The 25,156-nt window shown below is 43.7% G+C and overlaps 1 protein-coding gene across 11 annotated transcripts in view; it reads right to left on the minus strand.

Annotated features, from left to right (window-relative positions):
- Window positions 1-25,156, minus strand: part of TCTN1 (tectonic family member 1) — a 37,511-nt gene that overhangs the window by 6,739 nt on the left and 5,616 nt on the right. For 7 of the 11 annotated variants that reach the window (XR_009208946.1, XR_009208945.1, XM_032168688.2 and 4 more), the window contains exons 2-11: window positions 25,004-25,124; window positions 18,526-18,656; window positions 16,098-16,249; window positions 12,506-12,593; window positions 9,996-10,105; window positions 8,265-8,285; window positions 4,253-4,387; window positions 3,623-3,748; window positions 3,145-3,230; window positions 2,379-2,519 (exon numbers count right to left, since the gene is read on the minus strand). Coding sequence is in view for 9 of the 11 variants with exons in the window: in XM_032168688.2 (XP_032024579.1) it covers window positions 2,379-2,519; window positions 3,145-3,230; window positions 3,623-3,748; window positions 4,253-4,387; window positions 8,265-8,285; window positions 9,996-10,105; window positions 12,506-12,593; window positions 16,098-16,249; window positions 18,526-18,656; window positions 25,004-25,124 (1,111 nt within the window). In the remaining 2 variants the exon portion in view is untranslated. The remainder of the gene's footprint in view (window positions 1-2,378; window positions 2,520-3,144; window positions 3,231-3,622; window positions 3,749-4,252; window positions 4,388-8,264; window positions 8,286-9,995; window positions 10,106-12,505; window positions 12,594-16,097; window positions 16,250-18,525; window positions 18,657-25,003; window positions 25,125-25,156) is intronic. The other 4 variants (XM_032168691.2, XM_032168692.2, XM_058425173.1 and 1 more) reach the window with 2 other exon arrangements.

Here is a 25,156-nt window from a genome sequence, read left to right on the forward strand (position 1 = left end):
CACCACCATGCCTGGCTAATTTTTTTGTATTTTCAGTAGAGACGGGGTTTCACCATGTTGGCCAGGCTGGTCTCAAACTCCCGACCTCAGGTGATCTGCCCACATCGGCCTCCCAAAGTGCTGGGATTACAGGCGTGAGCCACCGCTCCCAGCCCCACTAGCAGTTTCATTCCTTCCCAGTTTCATTATCTTCTCGCTCTCCAAAAGAGGGATTATCTGACAGAAGCTAAAGAGTCTCTAACTTTGCAAAATCTTGACCTGCGAGATGATGAGTCTAAAACAATGTTTCCCAAACTGTGTTCCACTGAAGATCTGTACAAGAAGGGTTTCATGGTGAAACCCCGTCTCTACTAAAAATACAAAAAAATTAGCTGGGCGTGGTAGCTGGCGCCTGTAGTCCCAGCTACTCGGAGAGGCTGAGGCAGGAGAATGGCGTGAACCCGGGAGGCGGAGCTTGCAGTGAGCTGAGATTGCGCCACTGCACTCCAGCCTGGGCAACAGAGCAAGACTCCGTCTCGAAAAAAAAAAAAAAAAGAAGGGTTTCATGGCCAAAGTTGGGGAAGCATTGAACCTCCACATCCCCATGTCCCTCCTGAGGCACATTTGCCTATTAAAGGCTCTGATGAGTAATACAGGAAGGAACCATTGTTTTAACTTTAATTTGGTGTTTCCCAAACATATTGGACCATAGACCTACCCCTACCGATGTCTTGTGGAAATGTATTCCATGGAACCCTCTCCCTTTGAGAAATGCTGGTCTAAATGGATCAGAACTAATAATGTAAATGGTGGCTGGATGTGGTGGCTCACACCTGTAATCCCAACATGTTGGGAGGCTGAAGCAGGAGGAGCACTTGAGCCCAGGAGTTCGAGACCAGCCTGGGAAACAAAGGGATACCGTCTCTACTAAAATTTTAAAAATTAGCCAGGTGTGATGGCACCCACATGTGGTCCCAGCTATTAGGAGGCTGAAGCAGGAGGACTGCTTGAGCCTGTAGGCCGAGGCTGCAGTGAGCCTGATCACGCCACTGCACTCCAGCCTAGGCAACAGGGGGAGACCCTGTCTCAAAAAATAATATAAGTAAATGGTAAATATTGGTCTAACCAAAATAATGATCCAATGACCCTGGGAAGATGTGGGAAGTGTGCGGGTCATGAGGTAGGGGATGAAGGGGAAAGAGCCAAACCTTTGTCTTCCTTAATGGAAACTCAGTAAAAAATTCATAAAACCAAAAAAATCAAGAAGTAGCATTATATGCAGGTTATTTCAAGATTTGGGGGTAGAATTTGAAAAAAACAGCTACAAGAGTTGAAAGTGGTTGCCTCCAAGGTGGGGCAAATGAGGGTAAGAACTATTTTTATAACAAGCCATGCAGAGCTGTTTGGTATTTTACATTATGTACATATTTGATAAGATAAAAACAGATCATATTCAGGCTTCCTCTCACTGGTTTTGATGTGCTGTGTATATTAAAATTGAGAAACATAGGAAATATTCTCAGGGGAAATATTTTTGCTGTGAACTCAGATGCTAAACAACCTTAAAAATGAAACATACGGGCCAGGCACAGTGGCTCACATCTGTAATCCCAGAACTTTAGGAGGCTGAGATGGGAGATCGCTTGAGCCCAGGAATTCAACATCAGCCTGGGCAACATAGTGAGACTCTGTCTCTACAAAAAAAAAAAAAAAAAATTCAAAAATATTAGGCCAGGCATGGTGGCTCACACCTGTAATCCCAGCACCTTGGGAGGCCAAGGCAGGCAGATCACCTGAGGTCAGGAGTTTGAGACCAGCCTGGCCACCATGGTAAAACCCTGTCTCTACTAAAAATACAAAATTTAGCTGGGCATGTTGGCACATGCCTGTAGTCCCAGCTACTCAGGAGGCTGAGGCAGGAGAATTGCTTGAACCCAGAGGCAGAGGTTGCAGTGAGTTGAAATTATACCACTGCACTCCAGACTGGGTGACAGAGCAAGACTTCATCTCAAAAAAAAAAAAAAAAGGCCTGGTGTGGTGGTGCATGCCTGTAGTCCCAACTACTTGGGAGACTGAGGCGGGATCCCTTGAGCCCAGGAGGTCAGGGCTGCAGTGAGCTATAATGGCGCCACTGTACTCCAGCCTAGGAGACAGAGCGAGACACCATCTCTTAAAAAAAGAAAAAGAAACATACAAAGCCTTGAAATTTTTGCTTTGCCATATTTAATAACAAAAATGATTGTAACAGTTTTGCTACTATTCATGCATGATGATATACTATATGTGGCTTTCATGTGAGCTCATCAGCTGATGCAGAGATTTGATTAAAATGGGGAAAAGTGAGAATGCTTTGTTTTCTGATCAGCACAAGTTCAAATAGAAACAAGTGATTCTTTTACCTTAGTTTACAGCCAGATTGCATAGTGTAACCAAATAATACTGGGGTCCGGACCCCCTCTAGTGCTAAGCAGTCTTGCTCAGTTGTGCTGTGAAGAATAGTAAGCTGTCCGTATCTATTTGTGGTCTGAATAATCCCAGACATTCACAGACAGTTAAGGGACAACTGCCTAGTGCTAGAGCACCTGGTTCTCAGGTAAGAAGACAGTGTCACTTGTGTGACATGAGGGAGACCCAAATACACTTTTTCTGGGCCGCTGGGATTTTGACAGCTATTTCCCAGGAGCAGGCAAAAAAACAGTTCTATTTTCCTTAATAAATGGATTCTCAGAAGAAAAATTCTCAGAAACTGGCCCTTCGAAATTCTAAATTTTCAAAATCACTTAATCTGTTTAGGAGTGTCTGTTTAAATGTGAAATTAAAAACGTTTAAATGTCGACTTTTCTCTCTCAAGATTTTCGTTGTAAAACACTGACATATTTTGTGGCTTAATGGCAGGCTGAAAAAAAAAAAGGAGATTTAAAAAAAAAAAAAAACACTGATATTTTCCCAGGACGTGGTGTCTCACCCCCAACTGCCAGTCTCCCCCCAGCCCACCTGCTGTGTAGCCAGACTGGCCGCCCACCAGAGCCGCCTGCAGGAAGTTCGGCCTGGACTGCTCTCTCCTTCCCACAAGCAACCCAGGGGAGCCTCAGCGATAAAGAGCAGTGCAGCCCACGCACATGGAGAGAGGAATAAATCCACCCTCTACAGAACCAAAAAGGATATCCCTTATGAGGCTGGAATCCAGCAGCTAATGGGAGCCCCACGACATAACCAGGGTTTCCACTGAGAGGGACTGGCTTGGTATTTTCCTGAAAGACAATGCAGAAATGCCCCCAAATAATTCTCATTTTAATAAGGAAATGGCAGGGAGAAAAATGCTTCTTTCATAATAAAATCTGGAATTACCAACCAATAAAAGAATTTCTCCCTCCCTACTCAGAACTATAAATACATCTGCCAGGTGTAGGAGTACATCATACTGTAAAAGAACAAGCTAATGTGGAAGGGAATCTTTTCCTAAAAGGAAAAAAGATACAAGGAGAATGCTTGGTTTCATTACAAATGCACAGGCTACACAAAGCCCTCTGTTCACTACAAAGGCTTGGATGCAATACTTAGAAATTCAGTTTTATCCACTGAGAAGTCATTATTTCTTTTTAACTTGGCAATTAAATACTTATGCCAAATTGATCAACCTTACCTGAAGAAAATGAATTTCAAACTTTTGCTGCAGTGGGACCACTACACTGCTAACTGTCCCCAGAAGGAATGAGAGATCAGCTTTGGTGACTTCACCTGCATCTGTGTATGTGAGGCTGTACTTTACCTAAAAACAAAATGATACTCTAAATATACCTGTTCCATTACATTTCAGAAGCTGTATGAATAACTGAAAACACCCATAGATAGCAAATCTTTCCCGTTTCTCCATGTGTTGAAGCCTTGCTCTGCTGTCCAGTTGGATTATGAGAGGTGTTCCCTCAGCACCACCCCTAGCAGACAGGGTCATCTGAGCCACTCTGCCCAATTACAGAAGTTCCACATAAGCTGGTCCAAGCAGAATGTAATAAGCCTATCTCTGCAGAGGAAACATGTTAAAACAAAAACAGCAACAACAAAAATATTTTGATGTATTCCAGCAAGTCGCCAAGTTTGTGGAGACAAGAGGTGTCCTTTGATGAGACAGCAGGAAGATAAGCAGGCAGCTGAGCCAAGAAAAGCCACACCATAGGCTGAGCAGAGCGTCCTCGGAGGGCGTCCAGTTACCCCAACGCAACAGGAGGCTTAAATCTGCCACAGACAAGCTCTCAAAGCCAAATTTGGCACCTACCTCAAGAACAACATTCATGCAAAGGCTAAAGTGTCCAGCGTTGACGAGAGCCGGCTGCAGCACATTAGTGTCTTCCCGTCGGGTGAGCGTTTTATTTAGAGACTGAATGACGATGGACTGAACAGTGATAGGGACCTGCAGAGTGAAGACCTGGAGTGTTGAAGACGCTCTACCCAGGGAGGATGGGCTAAAATAAAAACCAACTGGAAAGAAACCTCCCCTGATATATGGCCAAGTAGGGGGAAGCATGCTACACAACAATGTGTATACTATGATCCACATTTGCAAAAGTAATAAACATATATACATTCACAAAGAAAATACTTGAGAGGATATAACCAAAACTTTAAAAGTAGTTACCTCTGAAAACATAAAGTTTACACAAAAACTTGTACACAAATGTTGGCACAGCTGCACTATCATAATAGCTAAAACCAAAAACCACCTAAATGTCCATCAACTGATGAATGGATAAATACAAAGTCTAGCCTTACAAAGGCATATGACTCATCCCTAAAAATAGTACTAATACATGCCACAGTACAGATGAATCTTAAAAACATGCTAAGTCATAGAAGCCAGACACAAAAGGCCACAGTTCTAATTCCATTTATACGGAATGTCCAAATAGGCAAACCCATGGAGACGAAAAGTAGATCGGTGGTTGCCAGGGGATGGGGGACAGAGCTGGGGAAGAATGAGGAGTGACTGCTAACACAGGGCTCCTTTTTGGGGTGATGGAAATGTTCTGGAATTAGTGGTGATGGTTGCACGACCTGTGACTATACTAAAAACCACAGAATTGTATACTTTAAAATGGTGAGTTTTATGGTATGTGAATTATATCTCAAATACACACAAAACTCCATCACACTGTCAAGTGCACATATATATCCTCACCTCCAAAACACAACTCCTACACACTCCATACCTACACATGCACATTCACAAGCAGTCCCAGGATACATATCCTTAAGCCCCCACACACCCCTGAATATTCATTTGGCCCAATTTATACACAACTTCCATACAAGCGCAAGCATGCGCACACACACATACACGCGCGCGCACACACACACACACACACAGTGGTTTCTCTGGGTGGTGGGATTATGAGCAACAAAAAACAGACACAGACAAATGTTTTCAGCAGCACCAGGGAAGCCTTGTTTATCCCAGTGCTATTAAAGGACATTTTGCATTCATGGCCACCACCAGCTGAGTAACAAGGCATCAAGCCATCCTCTAAAGGTAGCCGGGCCTCCTCGTACTATGGGATGAATCTGTCATTTGCTCTAAACTTCAATTCTTGGAAACCACTGTTGAGGAAGGAGCCTCATGTATCTATTAATAGTTGTTTATACCACTTTGAACTTGCACTCAATCATGCACCATGCTGTTTATAATTCAAAATGACCAAGTATTTAAGCAGTTATTTTAGAGATAAATAAGCAGTCCTTAAGTGTCTGCTCCCATGACCGAGAAGACCTGTGAGTCAAAACCTCTCACAGAAGAAAGTGACATGACTCAGTAACAAAGACGTGAGCTGTCATGTGACGAGAATGGCAGAAGGGCAATGCTAGTCAGTGTGAGGCCCTCTGCATCACATGCCACACCTAGGGGTTTCAGCATGGAGGGGGTCCTAGGCTGTGATTCAATTAGCTCTTGTTTAACACAAGGGCAACCCCAGGTTCCATACTCTGTGCATAGCAGCCCCTGATTCAGCAACGACACCGGGTTCCAAGAAAGAGCATAGCCTGCCATAGCAGCCTCTGCTGGAGCCACTTCCATGGTGTGTGCATGGAATTGGCAAAAACCGAAGGACTCAGTGTCAATGAGCTTTGGATAGTCCTGGTGTCAATGGCAGGAGCTGCCCTCGTCTCAACAGCTCACTCAACTGTCACAAGAAGGAAACAGTAGGGCTGTGCTGATTTCCTTGATTCCTCTTCCACCACATACCATTCCCAAACCACACACTGGTAAAGAACTCCAGCATACTCAATGAAACTACAGGGCTACCCTGGAATCTTTCGCTGATGGCTCCACAGATACTGACAATGATTCCAGGCAATCATAACAGTCTTCACTTAGTGGGGAGATTAGAACCAATTTCTATACTCCTGATCCTCTAACCTTAAAATCTGCTTTTTAAGAACATTTTTAACAAATTCCTACTATTAGTTTACATGCTTGTCCTTTAGAGCACAACCTTTGGTGTCACACAGACCTAAGTTGGAAGTCCCAGTCTGCCATGTCCTGTGTGTCCACAGGATGCAAAGAAGGAAAGTGTGTGAAGCCTGTCACATGGGCTCACAGAGTAGAGCTGGCCCAGTATGGTGGTAAAGTATAAGGTCCCTGGGGCCAGACCACCTAGATCCCTGTCCCAGCTCTGCCACTTCCCAGCTGTGCAGCCGTGGGCAAGCTCATTCATCTCCTGTGACTCATCTGCCAGAGAGTGACAGTAACTGAACCTACCTCCTAGGACAGCCAAGAGGATTCAAAGACGTCGGACATGTACAGCACTTAGAACAGTCCCGGCACCTGCTCCAAGCCTTCCAGTAACATCCATCACATTCCTCATAATAGGTCTTCCCACCCTGAATGGACCCACCTCCTTCCTAGTCATTCATCACTAAATACATAACTCATTGAGTGCCCAGTACATACTGGACGCTGCGTTAGAAATAAGGACATATCATATCATGAACAAGGCTGATAGGGCTGCTGCCCCCACAGACGGTTCCAGTTTTGAGTGGTAATATCCAAGCACCCTCTAGGGGTTGGAGGGAGGTGAGACCTAGCCCATTGCATGACTTTCTCACTGCATTCCCAGGAGCCCTAGGGTTCTTCACTGGGACCAAAGAGGACAGAGAAGGAGACTGGGCAGGTGGAGGGCTTCAGGCCCCATCCCTGCTCCAACCAGCACAGCTCCACATTCAGTCTGTGTTACACTCTAGGGAGGGTTCCGCTTCAGACTGCATTTAAGAAAGGGTCTCTATAACTAAAACAAGTTTGAAAACACAAGTAACATCCACCATTCCTCATAATAGGGTTTCCCACCCTTCACAGAAGACGGGATCCAGACCCACACACCGTTCTATAAGACCCAAAGTCACATGGCTATTTCCTTTCAAACATCTCCCTCAAACACGTTTGTATGCAGAGCATCAGTGAAGTCAATCACAGCCAGTGTATTCCCATCCCGAGTGCATCCCATGCGCAGATGCCGCACCAGCACCTCATGTGCTTCTCCCACTTGGCCTTGCGTCACACCTCTGCACGGACGCTTACCATCCACTCAACAAAGGGAGACCACGGTGTCAGTCAGACAAGAAAATAATGGCAAAGCTGAGGTTTGAACCTAGGCTGGCCAATTCCACAGGGTGGGAAACTATGACAAAGCCACCAACTCAGGCCTCCATGGGGACTGTGTTCACAGGCAGGCCTAGGGTGCAAACCCTAGAATAAGGGGTGAGGGATCCACATTCCTTCTGACATAGCCACGAAGAGACCCTGGCATCCTGACCACAACCAAGTAGAACCCTGGGCTGGGGCGATAAGGCTTTGAAAAGAACCCACCCTCAAATAAAGCCCTGAAGGTACACCACGGGGCACGCTTCCCACACAGTATGGACACCCACTGGCCAAAGTGGGACGGGCAGCATCCTGGGAGCTGGACAGCTTTCTTAACAAGAGACCAAGAAGGCAGCAAGGGACAGCCTTAATATCTAGAAGTCAATCACACCCACTGCTGGTCACAACAGTGGTGTCACTGAACCATGGAAGAATACAAAACCACAACAACAGAGGCAGCTGGAAAGCCCAGAAGTGTGACTCCCACTAAGGAGTTTCCCTACTGCACTTCTACTTGCTTTTTGGCAAATGTATTTGCTATTGGCAACAAGGTCCCCTTCTAATTGTAACTGTATTCATTTAAAAGGGCTCAGAAATAAGACAGTATTATAAACTATCCTACTTTCTATTACAAAAATAAATAAATAAATACTCTTACCTTTGTTCTTGAATCAGGTACCTAGATAAAAAGAAACCACAAAAAATTGTGTTAAGTAAACAAAAAGAAGTATTTTCATTGCTTTTTCAGATCTTGAGTTGAAGAGTATATTCATCTTATTAAAGTTTTCACAAAGAAGAAAACAGAATTTCCTTGATCAAGACTTCCCATCTGCATGTGTTTGAATCTATGTCCTAATCAAAGAGGTCACATTGCATTTTCCTTCTATCTTCATTTCCTCCAGGTGGAAGCTCACTAAGCTAGTCTCAGGAAGGCTCCATGCTCCAGGGTCATTATTGTATACTTCCACATGGTCTCACGGCCATAAGCACTGTGCGAAGCACAGTTCTTGTACTCCTGGTCACTCTCACTGCACCTGTCCTTGCTGGAAGGCCACCAATGCTTGCCCAGGCGATTTCCACAGCCTCCTAACTGGTCTTCCTGCCTCTGGCCCAAGCCTCCTCAATGACAAACTCTTGCCTCCCTAGTAGAGCCGCAGCTTTCTTTCTGAAGGGCCCACTGGGAAACGTGGTGAGAGAGACAAATAGACCTGTTTGTAGAGACCTGTGCTCAAAGAGAACTGTACCTGGATGCCCAAGGAATTACTTCAAGACAACTGTGAGCTCAAGCTAACTAGAAGAATTCACAAGCCTAGATGGCTGACTTACACAAGAGAGGGAGAGAGAAAATGAGGGGAGAGGGAAAGGTTAAATTTGATCCTAAAAACTGAAGTCCAGATAAATAATGGTGCCATGAACCACCCTACCCCTGTACCCCTCATAAAAAGGAAATTGGGAAGGGGACCCCTTTGACAATAATCGTATGTTTCTGGCGGTGGGTTGGGGTGGGGGGGTTGTTTTGTTTTGTTAGAGACCAGGTCTCACTCTGTCACCCAGGCTGGAGTGCGATCATAGCTCACTGCAACCTTAGCTCACCGCAACCTTAGCTCACCGCAACCTCAGCCTCTTAGGCTCAAGTGATCCTCCTGCCTTAGCCTCCTGAGTAGCTGGGACCACAGGTGTGCACAACCATGCCACAAAAGTTTTTTTTTATTTTTTGTAGGGACAGGATCTCATTATGTTGCCCAGGCTGGTTCTTGAACTCTTAGCCTCAAGTGATCCTCCTGCCTCAGCCTATCATATGGTTTTTAATCATTGAAAAAAGTCTTCTTCCCTTGCCACCCTCCATCTCATCTGTCATGTGGGCCAGTGGCCTCACTCATTTCTTCAGTTTAGGGTTCAATCACTGCAACCAGAGAGAACGGGCCCCTTCACCATCGTGCCCACTTCTCCCATTTCCTGTTCTTTCCTGACTGCCTGTGTCATCTGCCAACCAGAAAGTGGATTTCCTCTTATTTTCTGGCCTGTTTCTGAGAGAGAGCCCTTTTTGGGGCTAATACAATTATTTCTGTCACAGACATGAAGATGTTTTTATGATTTCTAAAGTTTTTAGTTATTAGTAAAGATTTGTTTTTATTCAGGAGACAGATATTGGTTACCATCAAAATGAATGAAAGAAAAAAATCAACAAAAGCAAAATATGAGCTAACTATATAAAAATAAAAAATATTTAAAGGATTATTTCAATAATCACTGATACAAAAGTACTGGAGAAATTTAAACTCGAGTATCAACCATGTACTGAAATTATTCTGTACTTGTCATATTTTAAAAGCGCAGAAAGAACAGAAACATACCTAATGAGTAAATTCCACTTCAAAATAATTCTTACCCTCAGAATTTCCGGGCTGCTGTAAAAAGCCATGCTGAGGGCTTCAATTTCTTCACACTGTTCTAAATTTATTTTTCGGGTGCACTTAACAGCCTGGTTCACCAGAAACGCTGGAAATCATTAACATTCCCAAGGGAACAAAAATAAAAAAGAGAAGAAATTTTTCAATTTTCCAATGGCAACTAAAAAATTTTAATCTAGGTAAAACTGTAAAATAAGTTACAACACAGATATACAATTTTGTTGTTGTTTTGTTTTGTTTTGTTTTTTTAGTAGACACAAGGTTTCACAGTGTTGCCCAGACTGATCTCAAACTCCTGACCTCAAGTGATCCTCTCGCCTTGGCCTCCCAGAGTGCTGGGATTACAGGTGTGAACCAGTGCACCTGGCCTACAATGTTTTAAATTATTTCTCAAAAAGGTAATACATTCATGAGATTCAAAATTCAAAAAGTACAAAAAGACAATCAGTAAATCCCCCTCCAATTCTTGTCCTGCCCCCCAGCTACCACCAGTCCCCTTCTCCAGAGGCAACTGGCATGAGGCTTCTTGTGTATCTTTCTAGAAATATTCTATGGAAATAAAAGCAAATATGTGTGTAAAAAACATACACATATTTTTATTATTATTTCTTTCCCCTTTTGGAAACAAATGTATAATATATACACTATTCTGCCCCTCATTTTGTTCACTGAACAATATATCTTGGAGATTGGCCTGTCTTTACATGAAGCAGCTCCTCCTTTCTTGGGGATAATTAGTATTATATTATAGATGTGGCATAATTATTATACTAGTCCCCTATTAATGAACACTTAAGTTGTCTCCATCTTTGCTATCACCAACAATGCTGCAATCTATTATTTTGCATGTTGGCCAGCATTTCTGTAGGATCAACTCCTGGAAGTAGAACAGCTGGGTTGAAGAGCACATTCATTTGTAATCTGGACACAAATTGCTAAGTTGCCCTTCACCAAGGTTGTACCAATTTACAGTCTTACCAGCTATGTAGGTGGAGTGCCTATTTCCCCACAGCTTCAGTTTTTTTTAGTTTTGCCAATCTGACAGGGGAAAATGGTATCTCAGTTTGGTTTTTAGGTTTTGTTGCGGGGGAGGGGGAGTTGTTTTTGGTTTTGTTTTCTTTTTTTTTCTTTGAGACAGAGTCTTGTTCTGTCACCCAGGATGCAGTGCATCGGTGCGATTTCAGCTCACTGCAACCTCCACCTCCTGGGTCAAGCAATCCTCCTACCTCAGCCTCCTGAGTAGCTGGAACTACAGATGTGCACCACTATGTCTAATTTTTGTATTTTTTATAAATACAGGGTTTCGCTATGTTGCCCAGGCTCAAACTCCTAATCTCAAGCAATCTGCCCACCTCAGCCTCCCAAAGTGCTGGGATTACAGGCATTAGCCGCCGCACCTAGCCTTTGGTTTGGTTTTAATTTACACTGTTCTTTGTGTGTGCAAGATTGTCTTTTCAGCAGAATACATTTTCCTATCATCCATTACTTAGCTTCTTCATAGTGAGGCCCCTTGGGGATGGGAGAGCCAAGCCTGCTGCCTTCCACTGCCTAGGGGGCCATTCTGTAAACTCTTGGAGGCTCCTGAATGGAGAGGAGCATAGGGGAGCACAGGCTGCAGGCCAACTGCATGGGGTCCATCCCCTCTCCACCACCGCCTGAGTGAGCCTGAACAAGAAACTGCACATCTCTGTTTCCTGCTCTAAAAAATGGAGACACTAATCTGGCCTCAAGGGATTACAGAGAGGATTTAAGGGAAAACACATGCAAGCACTTAACACAATACCCAGAACACACTAAGTGCTTAATAATGGTTAGCTGTTGATATGCTTTAGAACTTTCCAACAACTGGAAGTGTTAAACAATTGAGTGAGCTGTTTTCAGGTAGTCAGTTCCCCATCACTACAAGTGCTCAAGCAGTGACTGCATGTGGTAGAAAAGACTGGCCCTGGCCGGGCGCGGTGGCTCACGCTTGTAATCCCAGCACTTTGGGAGGCCGAGGCGGGTGGATCACGAGGTCAGGAGATCGAGACCATGGTGAAACCCCGTCTCTACTAAAAAAAATACAAAAACTTAGCCGGGCGCGGTGGCGGGCGCCTGTAGTCCCAGCTACTCGGGAGGCTGAGGCAGGAGAATGGCATGAACCCGGGAGGCGGAGCTTGCAGTGAGCCGAGATCGCGCCACTGCACTCCAGCCTGGGCGACAGAGCAAGACTCATTCTCAAAAAAAAAAAAACAACAACAACAACAAAAAAAACTGGCCCTGGGTGGGAAATTGAACTACATGACCTTTGAGGCCTCTTTTAACCTGAAGATTCTGTTTTTAGTTATGAGGCCTGTTTAATTATGACTACTACAAATGTAAAGTATTAAGTTGGTGCAAAAATAATTGCGATTTTGGTCATTACTTTTAATGGCAAAAACCGCAACTACTTTTCCACCAACCTAATAATAACAGCAAATGTCTAAGGAAAGAATGGCCACTTTCTTACCTGCAGGGTTATTATCAGTGCACAGAGATGATGTCAGGGACGAAGGAAATCTCAGAAACGAATCCGAAGTCTGCAGAGGAACCCCATACTGCAAACACAACAACCAACAGTCATTATGGTGTAATTAAGGTATTCATTCAACACTTACTGGGCACCCACAATGTGCCAAGCAGCACTGCAGGCATCAGGGACACAGTGATGAGCAAAAAACAGATGTGGTCCTTGCCCTCAAGAAGCTCACATCTAGTTATGTCGCCATTTTTAAAAGGATGTGTGTTTCTGTATGTGCATGTTACTGTATTTGCAGGCTTCTTAGTCATGGAATTTCTCTGGAAGGGAACATGAGACAATGGCATAACAGTCTGCCTCTGCAGACAGAAACTAGGTGGCCGGACACAGGGGTGAGATAATTATTTTTTGCTAGCATTAATTATTTAAATAACATATACAGTATACATTAAAATCATAAAAATCAATTTTTTATGAATCAATTTTATGAAAGAATGCCTTCTTTCCCAAAACCAAACCCCACAAAATTATTTTCCAATCTTCAAAACCCAGATTAATAGCTATTAGGCTTATAGCCAATTTTCTCAAACTTGAAAGTTTATCCAAATGCTTTAGTGCCAGCAGGAGTATGGGAAACAACTCCTTCCACTCACTGGAGCTGGGAGCGTAAAGCGCTGCAATTTTTCTGGAGGGCAATCTGGTATCAATCTTTAAATTTTCCATTCATTTTTACCAAACTAACTCATTTATAGGAAGGTATCCTAAGGATTTAATCAGTGAAGTGTACAAAAATGTATGTATATATGAGAATGTTCATTGTGGATAACAGCAAAAACTGGAAACAGGTCTGTTAAGGTGGAACAGCTCAGATACATACACAGAAAAGAATATTTTGGGTTTGTTTGTTTGTTTGTTTTTGAGATGGAGTCTTGCTCTGTTGCCCAGGCTGGAGTGCAGTGGCATGATCTCAGCTCACTGCAACCTCTGCTTCCTGGGTTCAAGCGATCCTCATGCCTCAGCCTTCCACGTAGCTGGAACTACAGGCACGCACCACCACGCCCAGCTAATTTTTGTATTTTTAGTAGACATGGGGTTTCACTATATTGTCCAGGCTGGTGTGGAACTCCTGACCTCAAGTGATTTGCCCGCCTCGGCCTCCCAAAGTGCTGGGATTATAGGCGTGAGCCACTGTGCCCAGCCAAGAATATTTTGTAAACTGCAGCTTTAGGCTGGGTGCGGTGGCTCACATCTGTAATCCCAGCACTTTGGGAGGCCGAGGCAAGCAGATCACCTGAGGTCAGGAGTTTAAGACCAGCCTGGCCAACATGGTGAAACCCTGTCTCTACAAAAATACAAAAATTAGATGATCATGATGGCAGGTGCCTGCAATCCCAGCTACTTGGGAGGCTGAGGTGGAAGAATCGCTTGAACCTGAGAGGCGGAGGTTGCAGTGAGCCAAGATCACGCCACTGCACTCCAGCCTGGGCGACAGAGCAAGACTCCGTCTCAAAAAAAAAAAACAAGACAACAACGCAGCTCTATCACTAGTTCTGACAAGTTACTTTCCTGTGCCTAAGTTTTTCTCATCAGGTAAATGGAGACAATGGTGCATCCCTCCCAGGAGGGTGCATGAAGTAATGCCTGAAAAGCTCTTCACAGTGCCTGGCACATGGAAAATGCTCAATGGTAAATTTTATATTGACATGGGAAGATGCACATGATTTATCACTGAAAAAGGAATTTTCTAGAACAATGTGGATACCTATAAATCCCACTTCTATACAACACCATATATACATTATAATAGACATATTTAAAAATCAGGAAGAATACACACCAATCTTTTCAAAGTGATTTGCAGTATGAATTTTAATGGATACAGGGATCTTTCAACTTTTACTTATATGCCTCTATACTTTGAACTTTTAGAACTAGTACATGTTGCTTTTATACTTTGCTTTTAAAAAGATGCTTCCAAAAGAAGGTTCATTCAGTTAATATGTGTCGCATTTAAAGGTGTACTACTGAACAGACATAAAACAGCACACATCTTCCAAAATCTGTAAAACTAAATACAATTTTGAGAAGATGACCAGGCAACCAACCAATCTACTCCATGATCTCAGCAACATGCCTCAAGCATTTTGCTACATCTTTTAAGGTTCAGGAGAACAAAGAACTCTGAAGAGACAAATTACAAGTTTATCAAAGAATAAACAACCTTAAATCCTCTATTCAGCATTCAAATATTGTTTTATTTTTATTATTATAAGTTCTGGGATAACGGGTGCAGAACGTACAGGTTTGTTACATTGGTATACATGTGCCATGGTGGTTTACTGCACTCATCAACCCATCACCTACATTAGGTGTGTCTCCTAATGCTATCCCCTCCCCCAGCCCAACACCCCCCGACAGGCCCCTGTGTGTGATGTTCCCCTTCCTGTGTCCATGTGTTCTCATTGTTCAACTCCCACTTATGAGTGAGAACATGCGATGTTTGGTTTTCTGTTCCTGTGTTAGTTTGCTGAGAATGATGGTTTCCAGCTTCATCCATGTCCCTGCAAAGGACATGAACTCATCCTTTTTTATGGCTGCTTAGTATTCCATGTTGTATATGTGCCACATTTTCTTCATCCAGTCTATCATTGATGGACATTTGGGTTGGTTCCAAGTCTTTGCTATCGTGAATAGTGCTGCAATAAACATACGTGTGCATGTGTCTTTATAGAATGATTTATAATCCTTTGGGTATACACTCAGTAATGGAATTGCTGGGTCAAACGGTATTTCAGGTTCTAGATCCTTGAGGAATTGCCACACTATCTTCCACAATGGTTGAAATAATTTACACTCCCACCCAACAGTGTAAAAGCGTTCCTATGTCTCCACATCCTCTCCAGCACCTGTTGCTTCCTGACTTTTTAATAATCATCATTCTAACTGGCATGAGATGGTATCTGATTGCGGTTTTGATTTGCATTTCTCTAATGACCAGCGATGATGAGCCTTTTTTCATAGGTTTGTTGGCCACTTAAATGTCTTCTTTTGAAAAGTGTCTGTTCATATCCTTCACCCAGTTTTTGATGGGGTTGTGTTTTTCTTGTAAATTTATTTAGTTCCTTGTAGATTCTGGATATTAGCCCTTTGTCATATGGATAGATTGCAAAAATGTTTTCCCATTCTGTAGGTCACCTGTTCACTCTGATGAAAGTTTCTTTTGCTGTGCAGAAGCTCTTTAGTTTAATTAGAACCCATTTGTCAATTTTGGTTTTTGTTGCCATTGCTTTTGGTTGTTTTACTCATGAAGTCTTTGCCCATGTCTATGTCCTGAATGGTATTGCCTGGGTTTTCTTCTAGGGTTTATATGGTTTTAGGTCTTACATTTAAGTCTTTAATCCATCTTCAAATATTCAGTTTTAATTTTCATGATCTTTGATTTGTAGGCATGAACATTAAGTTTTTTAGTCTATAATATCAACTCTGTCTCAAGGAAGCCAGTTTTCCTGGTAACCTTGAAAATTAACTTACAAGGAAAGACATTTGTGATGGGATGAAAAGAATCAATCAAGTTCAGGCTCACCTCATATTTAGCAGCAGTAGGAATATCCAGTTTGGTTGTGAAGGAAATATATGATTCAGCATTCAATGTAAAACCATCAGATGTTTTCATCAATGTATCAAAATTGTTTTCATCAGGTACTTCTGGATTAATAAAGGATAATGCAGGTTTATCTGTTTTTTTAAAAAAAAACAGTATTTTAAATCAGTATAAAATATATGTATAATACGTATGACCTATATAAAGGTTTTGGAAACAGTTTTTAATAGCATCAAGGCTGATGTAAAAAACAAACAGTGTCTTGGCTGGGAGCACTGGCTCACGCCTATAATCTCAACACTTTGGGAGGCCAAGGTGGGCGGATCGCCTGAGGTCAGGAGTTTGAGACCAGCCTGGCCAACATGGTGAAACCCTGTCTCTACTAAAAATACAAAATTAGCCAGGCATGGTGGTGCGCACCTGTAATCCCAGCTACTCGGGAGGCTGAGGCAGGAGAATTGCTGAAACCTAGCAGGCAGAGGTTGCAGTGAGCTGAGATAGCACCACTGTACTCCAGCCTGGGCAACATAGCGAGACTCCATCTCAAAAAAAAAAAAAAAAAAGTGTATTTTTCCATATTCACTTCTCCCAGGATTTTTTAAAGCTTATTAAATAAACAGGACCTCCAGACTCAGCCTGCTTCTTCTAATAATGGGGAAGTAATAGTCTGTAGCACCTACAAGTAAACAGCACAACAGAAGCCAGTAATAATCTGTCTTTTTCTCTAGCCCCTGGACTGATGAGTCTGCTGTATCAACCTGTAAGGAGAAGCTCTCTCCAGATGGCTATGGGAATGAAAGAATCTGATTTCTACTCTCACACAGCCACTGTGAAAGTCCTGGAGTAAAATGTGCTGTTCACAGAAGAGAGAGAAGGGAGCAGGCTGGCATGTTCACTGGGCTGGTGTTACGACAGAGAACCTGACAGTCACTGGCCAGTTATCACTTCAGATTACAAATCACACAGAGCATCTGCCTGTTTTCAATCACAAGAGAACAAAACCAAAATCTATAAAGATATTCTGAAAATATGAGAGTTTAATTGACAAATAAAAAGCATAAATGTGTCTCTGATCTGTGATATCCTGATAACATTTTACATGTACTTTGGATCTAAACATATATTTGAGCTAAATGCTCAGATAAAAATAAAGATCCTGTTTTCATGCAAATATTCTTAGTAAAAATAAAAGAAAAAAAGGAAATAGAAACCACAGGTAATGTTCAAAGCTGAGCCTGATTTTCAACCATTAAACCAGGAGGAAATAAAGTTAAAAAAACACATGTATATATAGAAACCTAGATTCCTATGTATGTCTGCATATTATAAACACCTTTGAGATAAGTATAAGCTTTCAAAAGACAACTACACAAGCATAATTACTTTTAAAGAAAATGTGCATGCCCATAGGTCTATAAAGTTACTTCCTATTACCTGTGAAATGGTCTCTAAAGATATACACTATACAGATAGCAAAACATAGAATAATTGCTTTAAATCTAACTGAGGGCTGGACGAGGCAGCTCACACCTGTAATCTCGGCATTTTGAGAGGCCGAGGCAGGAGGATCATTTAAGGTCAGGAGTTTGAGACCAGCCTGGCCAACATGGTGAAACCCTGTCTCTACTAAAAATAAAAAATTAGCTGGGTGTGGTGGCGGGTGCCTGTAATCTCAGCTACTCGGGCGGCTGAGGCAGAAGAATCACTTGAGCCCGGGAGGCAGAGGTTGCAATGAGCTGAGAACATGCCACTGCATTCCAACCTGGGCAACAGAGTCAGACTCTGTCTCAAAAAAAAAAAAAAGAAAGAAAGAAAAAATAGTAATAATAGGGCTGGGCACAGTGGCTCACGCCTGTAATCCCAGCACTTTGGGAGGCCAAGGCAGGTGGATCACCTGAGGTCGGGAGTTTGAGACCAGCCTGACCAACATGGAGAAACCCCGTCTCTACTAAAAATACAAAACTGGCCGGGCATGGTGGCCCATGCCCGTAATCCCAGCTACTTGGGAGGCTGAGGCAGGAACTCGTTTGAACCCAAGAGGTGGAGGATTTGTGATGAGCCGAGATCCAGCCATTGTACTCCAGCCTGGGCAACAAGAGCAAAACTCCGTCTCAAAAAAAACGAACAAACAAACAAAAAAAAACCACACACAAAAATTATCCAGGCATAGTGGCAGGCGCCTGTAATCCCAGCTACTCAGTAGGCTGAGGCAGGAGAATCACTTGAATCTGGGAGGTGGAGGTTGCAGTGAGCCGAGATTGCGCCACTGTACTCCAGCCTGGGTGACAGAGCAAGACTCTGTCTCAAAAAAATCATAATTATAATCATAAAAGAAATCTGAGACATTTTTCCATAACTTTGAGAAAAATTTTCCAGAGTTTCACAAAATATATCAATGTCAAATACTTACAGTTTGTAATATGAATGCAGAAAATAGATGGATTAATCTGGTCAACAAGTTTAAATACTCTTTGAGGTGGGTTTGCTGTAAAATTCAATGAATAGATGGCTGCTTTTTGACTACAAAACTGGCTGTCGCCCCTGAAAATTAAAAAAATAATAATACAAAGTCACAAGACATAAGCACACAATCTTAGCAAGATTATTTAAAAACTGTCAGATGCTTGTACTGTACTATGTTAACAGTTACGTGGAGGATATTTATGAAAGCATGACATTAGAATTAAATCCGGTTGGGCACGGTGGCTCACACCTGTAATCCCAGCACTTTGGGAGGCCGAGGCAGGCGGATCACAAGGTCAGGAGATCGAGACCAGCCTGGCCAAGATGGTAAAACCCCATCTCTACTAAAAATACAAAAATTAGCTGGGCGTGGTGGCGTGTGCCTGTAATCCTAGCTACTAGGGAGGCTGAGGCACGAACATCGCTTGAACCCAAGAGGCAGAGGTTGCAGTGACCCGAGATCACGCCACTGCACTCAAGCCTGGTGACAGAGTGAGACTCCATCTAAAAAAAAAAAAAAAGAATCCTTTTTTTTGAGATGCAAAGTCTCACCCTCCCAGGCTGGAGTGCAGTGGCACGATCTCAGCTCATTGCAACCTCTGCAACCCAGGTTCAAGTGATTCTCCTGCCTCAGCCTCCCGACTAGCTGGGACTACAGGTGTGCACTGCCATGCCTGGCTAATTTTTGTATTTTTATTAGGGACAGGGTTTCACCATGTTGGCCAGGCTGGTCTCAAACTCCTTACCTCAGATGATCCACCTGCCTCAGCCTCCCAAAGTGCTGGGATTACAGGCATGAGTCACCACACCTGGCTGAATCCATTTTTATTTAGTTTATTCTGTGTTAAAATATTTTGCATTTGGGCCAGTCACAGTAGCATGCACCTGTATTACCAACTACTCAGGAGGTTAAGATGCGAGGATCACTTGAGGTTAGGAGTTCGAGGCCAGTCTGGCAACATAGTGAGATCCTCGTCTCTTTTTAAAAAAGAAAAAGTTTGGCATTTAAAATTTTTTCCTCTAACAGAAAAAAACGAAATTGAGACAAGTAGAATAATCTTTAAGGAAATCTTGTCAAGAACATAGATCAGGGTATAATTTTTATGTCAATGAACTTTATAAACTCTGATAGCATCAATTAGATAAAATTTTGCAGACCTTCAGATTGTTTAAAAGTATGCAGAATAGATCCAAATTCCTTGTCTTTAGAATAAAGCTGTCTTCAAAGGACTGTGAGAATAAGAAAATGTGGAGTCATCTGGAAGGTTTAATGCTTAGAAGTTATGGTACAGGGCCAGGCACAGTAGATCATGCCTGTAATCCCAGACTTTGGGAGGCCGAGGAGAGCGGATCACCTCAGGTCAGGCATTCAAGACCAGCCTGGCCAACATGGCGAAACCCTGTCTCTACTAAAAATACAAAAATAAATTAGCCAGGCATGGTGGCATGCGCCTGTAGTTCCAGCTGCTGGGGAGACTGAGGCAGGAGTATTGCTTGAACCTGGGAGGTTGCAGTGAGCCAAGATCGTGCCACTGCACTCCAGCCTGGGCGACAGAGTGAGACTCTCTCTCCAAAAAAAAAAAAAAAAAAGAAGAAGTTATGAGTTAAGTCTTCAAGTCTTCAACCAATCCCAGATTTGACAAACCCCAACCAATTTGCTATAGATACAGATACAGGCCAAGCATCGTGGCTCATGCCTGTAATCCCAGCATTTTGGGAGGCTGGGGAGTATCACTTGAGGCCAGGAGTTCAAGACCAGCCTGTGCAACATAGACCCCTATCGCTACAAAAAACAAAGAAAAAATTAGCCCGGCATGCTGGCAGATGCCTGTAGTACTAACTACTTGGGAGGCTGAGGTAGGAGGACTGCTTGAGCCCAGGAGCAAGGTTACAGTGAGCTATGATCATGTCACTGCACTCCAGCCTGGGTGACAGAGCAAGACCTGTCTCAAAAAAATATAGAGGCTGGGCACAGTGGCTCACGCCTACAATGCCAGTACCTTGGGAGGCCACGGCAGGAGGATCACTTGAAGCCAGGAGTTCAAGACCAGCCCGGGCAACAAAGTGAGACTTTGTCTCTAAAAAGAAAAAAAAAAATAGACAGCTGGACAGATAGATAATGGTATAGAGTCATAATAAAAATGGGACTATATTCTACATACTGTTTTGAGGCTTTTCTCACTTAATATATAATGCTTAATATGCACTTACAATATTATACTAAGTGGCTTCATCATCGTATACCAGCCTATTAATACCCCAATTTGTTTAACCAATATAGATATGGATATGGTACAGGCCAACCACCATGGCTCATGCCTGTAATCCCTGCATTTTGGGAGGCTGGGGAGGATCACTTGAGGCCAGGAGTTCAACACCAGCCTGGGCAACACAGACCCCTATCTCTACAAAAAACAAAGAAAAAATTAGCCCGGCATGCTGGTAGATGCCTATAGTTCTAACTACTTGGGAGATTGAGGTAGGAGGACTGCTTGAGCCCAGGAGCAAGGTTGCAGCGAGCTATGCTCATTGGTTTAGGTTTAGGTTTCTAATTTTCCCCAATTATATGTAATGCTATAATGACATCCTTATACATACATCTTTATGACTGTCTCCAGTTGTTTCCTTAGGATATGTTTCCTGAAGTGGAACTGCTAAACCAAAAGGCAGGTAACATTATTTAAAGCTTCTGAGACACACTCCCAGATTGCCCTCTAGAAGGGTACAATATACATTCTCACCAACACTGTAGTAAGAGTGCCTATTTCCCTGTACTCTTGCCAAGACTGGATATTATCATTCAGTTTTTACTGGGCCTTAAAGGATAAGTAGAAATCAGACAGACAGTAGGAATGGGAAGCAAATCCAAGTGCAAGAACGGCAATGGCCAAGGCTGGGTAACGACTTACGGTCTTTGGGAAACTCTGAGTACTAAGGTTGGGATGGAATGGATTTGAGATGGCTGGTAGCAGGCGATAGGCTCTGAAAGAAGGTGGGAATGAATCTGAATCCAGGCTAAGAAGCCTATAGATAATGAGAACTTCTGAAGGTCTTTTAGTGAGTGCCTGACAGGATGAGGTGTGAGCTCATAAAGTAGGAGCAGGGATGGACGACCATGAGGGCTAGAGTGATGGAAGACGCCACAGAATGGGACTCCTTACTCCCCTCCAGTCAGCCACATCCCCAATCCTGTGCAGTATTTCAGTGTCACCATCAGATCTAGATACTTCTCCCTAGCCCCACTGTCACAGCTTTTGGGGAAGGTGGGGAGGGAAACCGTTAATCTGCATCTGCAATAGCTTAATAGCTTTTTACTTGCCACCAGGCTTGGCCTTGTGATCCACTGCACATGCTGCTGCAGAATTACATAAGATGGGAATCTCATCCTCTTACAACCCAGGCCCTGTGGACTTCAGGACAGAGTCCAAACCCCTTAGCATACACACAAGGCCCCTGGGGACCCGACCCCCGATCTCTTTGCTACACTCCTCTCACCCCACCCCTCTTCTGGCCACACTGAGTTACCTGCAGTTAAGCAGGCCATCCCGCATCCCCCCATCTCTGTCCATGCAGTTCCCTCTGCCTGGAATGCCCTTCCCCTCAGTCCATCCTGACCATCTTCCACGTGTCCTTCAGGACCCAGCTCAGCTCCTGTTTTCTGGGGAGCATTCCTTAGTGGGCTGAGTTAGATGCCATTCCTCTGCCTTCTCATCATGCTTAATGTAGAAACTGCCATCCACTCCTGTCTCCCTTACTCAACGGTAAGCTCTTTGAAGGCAGGAAAGTGCCTAACTCATCTTTATGTCCCTGGTGCTGGCATTCAGGAGGTGCTCAAGAAAGGTGGGGAGAAAGGAAAGACTGCTGAGACAGGAAAAGGAAAGGAAGAGGCAGGGGTCAGGGGAGCCTCCAGGTTTTTGGCCTGGTGTCGGCCTAAAAGACTAATGATAGAGGAAGTCAAAAAGGGACACTAGGAAATCAGTTAGAGGTGGAAGGGAGAAATTCATTCATCCATTCAACTCATTATTATTATTATTTTTTTTTTTTTTTTGATGGAGTTTCGCTCTTGTTGCCCAGGCTAGAGTGCAACGGTGCGATCTTGGCTCCTGCAACCTCTGCCTCCCAGGTTCAAGCGATTCTCCCACCTCAGCCCCCTGAGTAGCTGGGATTACAGGCACCCACCACCATGCCCAGCTAATTTTTGTATTTTTAGTAGAGACGGGGTTTCACTATCTTGGCCAGGCTGGTCTCGAACTCCTGACCTCAAGTAATCCACACGCCTCAGCCTCCCAAAGTGCTGGGATTACAGGTGTGAGACACTGTGCCCGGCCAATTCAACTCATTCTTAATGAGGGCCCACTATGTGGCAGGAGCTCTACTAGGCACTAATGGTTAAGAAGTAAAGAGATCTTCCAGGCTGGGCACAGTGGCTCACGTCTGTAATCCCAGCACTTTGGGAGGCCAAGGTGGGTAGATCAAGAGGTCAGGAGTTCGAGACCAGCCTGGCTAACACGGTGAAACCCTGTCTCTACTAAAAATACAAAAAATTAGCTGGGCGTGGTGGCACATGCCTGTAGTCCCAGCTCCCTGGGAGGCTGAGGCAGGAAAATTGCTTGAACCCAGCAGGCGGAGGTTGCAGTGAGTCAAGATGGAGCCACTGCACTCCAGCCTGGGTGACAGAGCAAGACCGTGTCTCAAAAAAAAAAAAAAATAGCCCCAAGCTGCCGGGCATGGTGGTGGGCACCTGTGGTCCCGGCTACTCGGGAGGCTGAGGCAGGAGAATGGCGTGAACCCGGGAGGCGGAGCTTGCAGTGAGCGGAGATCGCGCTACTGCATCTAGCTTGGGTGACAGAGCAAGACTCAGTCTCAAAAAAAAAAAAAAAAAAAAGTAGCTATCCCTTATTTGCGTTCAGCCAGGTGAAATCTCACTTTCAGGCTCCTGTATTTATTAAGGGAGGAAAACAGAATGATTTTCAACAAGTACTGAAACATGCTACAGGCCAGGTAGCCAGAAAATTAATCTGACTACATTGCCCTGTTCTCTGAGCATTTTTACAATACTAAATAGGCTCAAAATCCCGCTGGTCAATAAAATAGTTTCTCACAGGAAAAACCCATTGTTCTTCTTAAAAGGGTTCACCTATCAAGTATCAATTGCTAAAACTTGCTATAAGGCTAAATTTAAATTAGCTATCTCTGAATACTAAGTTGGTCCCATCCTGAATTAATGAGCCTCTTCTAAGTGCTGCCAGTTTTTCAAAAAGCCTTGAAGCTGGGCGCGTTGGCTTACACCTGAAATCCCAGCACTTTGGGAGGCCAAGGCGGGCGGATCACCTGAGGTCAGGAGTTCGAGACCAGCCTGACCAATATGGTGAAACCCCGGCTCTACTAAAAATACGCCAGGCATCGTGGTGTGCACCTATAGTCCCAGCTACTCAGGAGGCTGAGACAGGAGAATTGCTTGAAGCCAGGAGGCGGAGGTTGCAGTGAGCCACTATTGCACCACTGCACTCCAGCCTGGGCAACAAAGCGAGACTCCATCTCATAAAAAAAAAAAAGCCTTGAAATCTCAATTATAAGAGATCATTCAGAACAGATTATTTCTTTACCTTATAATCAGCTGGGAATGTCATTTTTCATTGTTCTATACAATGCGAACTGTGAGAATTCCTGGTAGATTTACATATCAGAAAAGTACAAACAAAGATTTCTTACCTAATTTTTTGTTACAAATACTATGTCCACAACAAAAGCTGTGAAATTAAACTGCACTTTTCACCCTAGGCTATACTAATTCACTGATACAAAAAATGTGACCACTGTCTGTTTACAACTCAAATTGAAATGTAATTCAATCTTCAAACACAGAGGTTTCATTACATTATTTTAATGTATATTCTCTCTTCTCTTTTGCCTGCACAGTCACCTGGCTGAACGCAAATAAGGGATAGCTACTTTTTTTTTTTTTTTTTTTTTTGAGAATGAGTCTTGCTCTGTCGCCCAGGCTGGAGTGCAGTAGCGCGATCTCCGCTCACTGCAAGCTCCGCCTCCCAGGTTCACGCCATTCTCCTGCCTCAGCCTCCTGAGTAGCCGGGACCACAGGTGCCCGCCACCATGCCCGGCTAATTTTTTTGGATTTTTAGTAGAGACGGGGTTTCACCGTGTTAGCCAGAATGGTTTCAATCTCCTGACCTCGTGATCCGCCCACCTCAGCCTCCCAAAGTGCTGGGATTACAGGCATGAGCCACTGCGCCCTGCCAGGCATAGCTACTTTTTTACATATTAGTTTGGACGGTATGGCTTCAGAACAACGCAAAACACTGGAAATCAGGTTTGGGTTTTTAAGCCTGGGAAAGTTTTCCCTTTCTCCAAATTGTATTATCCTGGTCAAATTTTTTCAAAATTGCATGTGTCATACGTAAACTTACGTGACAACTGGAACTGAGCAGGCAGAAAAGACACTGAAATCCATGGAGCTGCAGTCAGGATCACAGCAGCAGTTGACGTCACACTGTGCTGGAGATAAGTCACAGACACACAGAGCAGCAACTGCAGAAAAAAGAGGGGTAGGATCCAGAGCA

The sequence above is a fragment of the Hylobates moloch genome, unplaced genomic scaffold (assembly GCF_009828535.3).
Source record: "Hylobates moloch isolate HMO894 unplaced genomic scaffold, HMol_V3 SCAFFOLD_12, whole genome shotgun sequence".
Lineage (NCBI taxonomy): Eukaryota > Metazoa > Chordata > Mammalia > Primates > Hylobatidae > Hylobates > Hylobates moloch.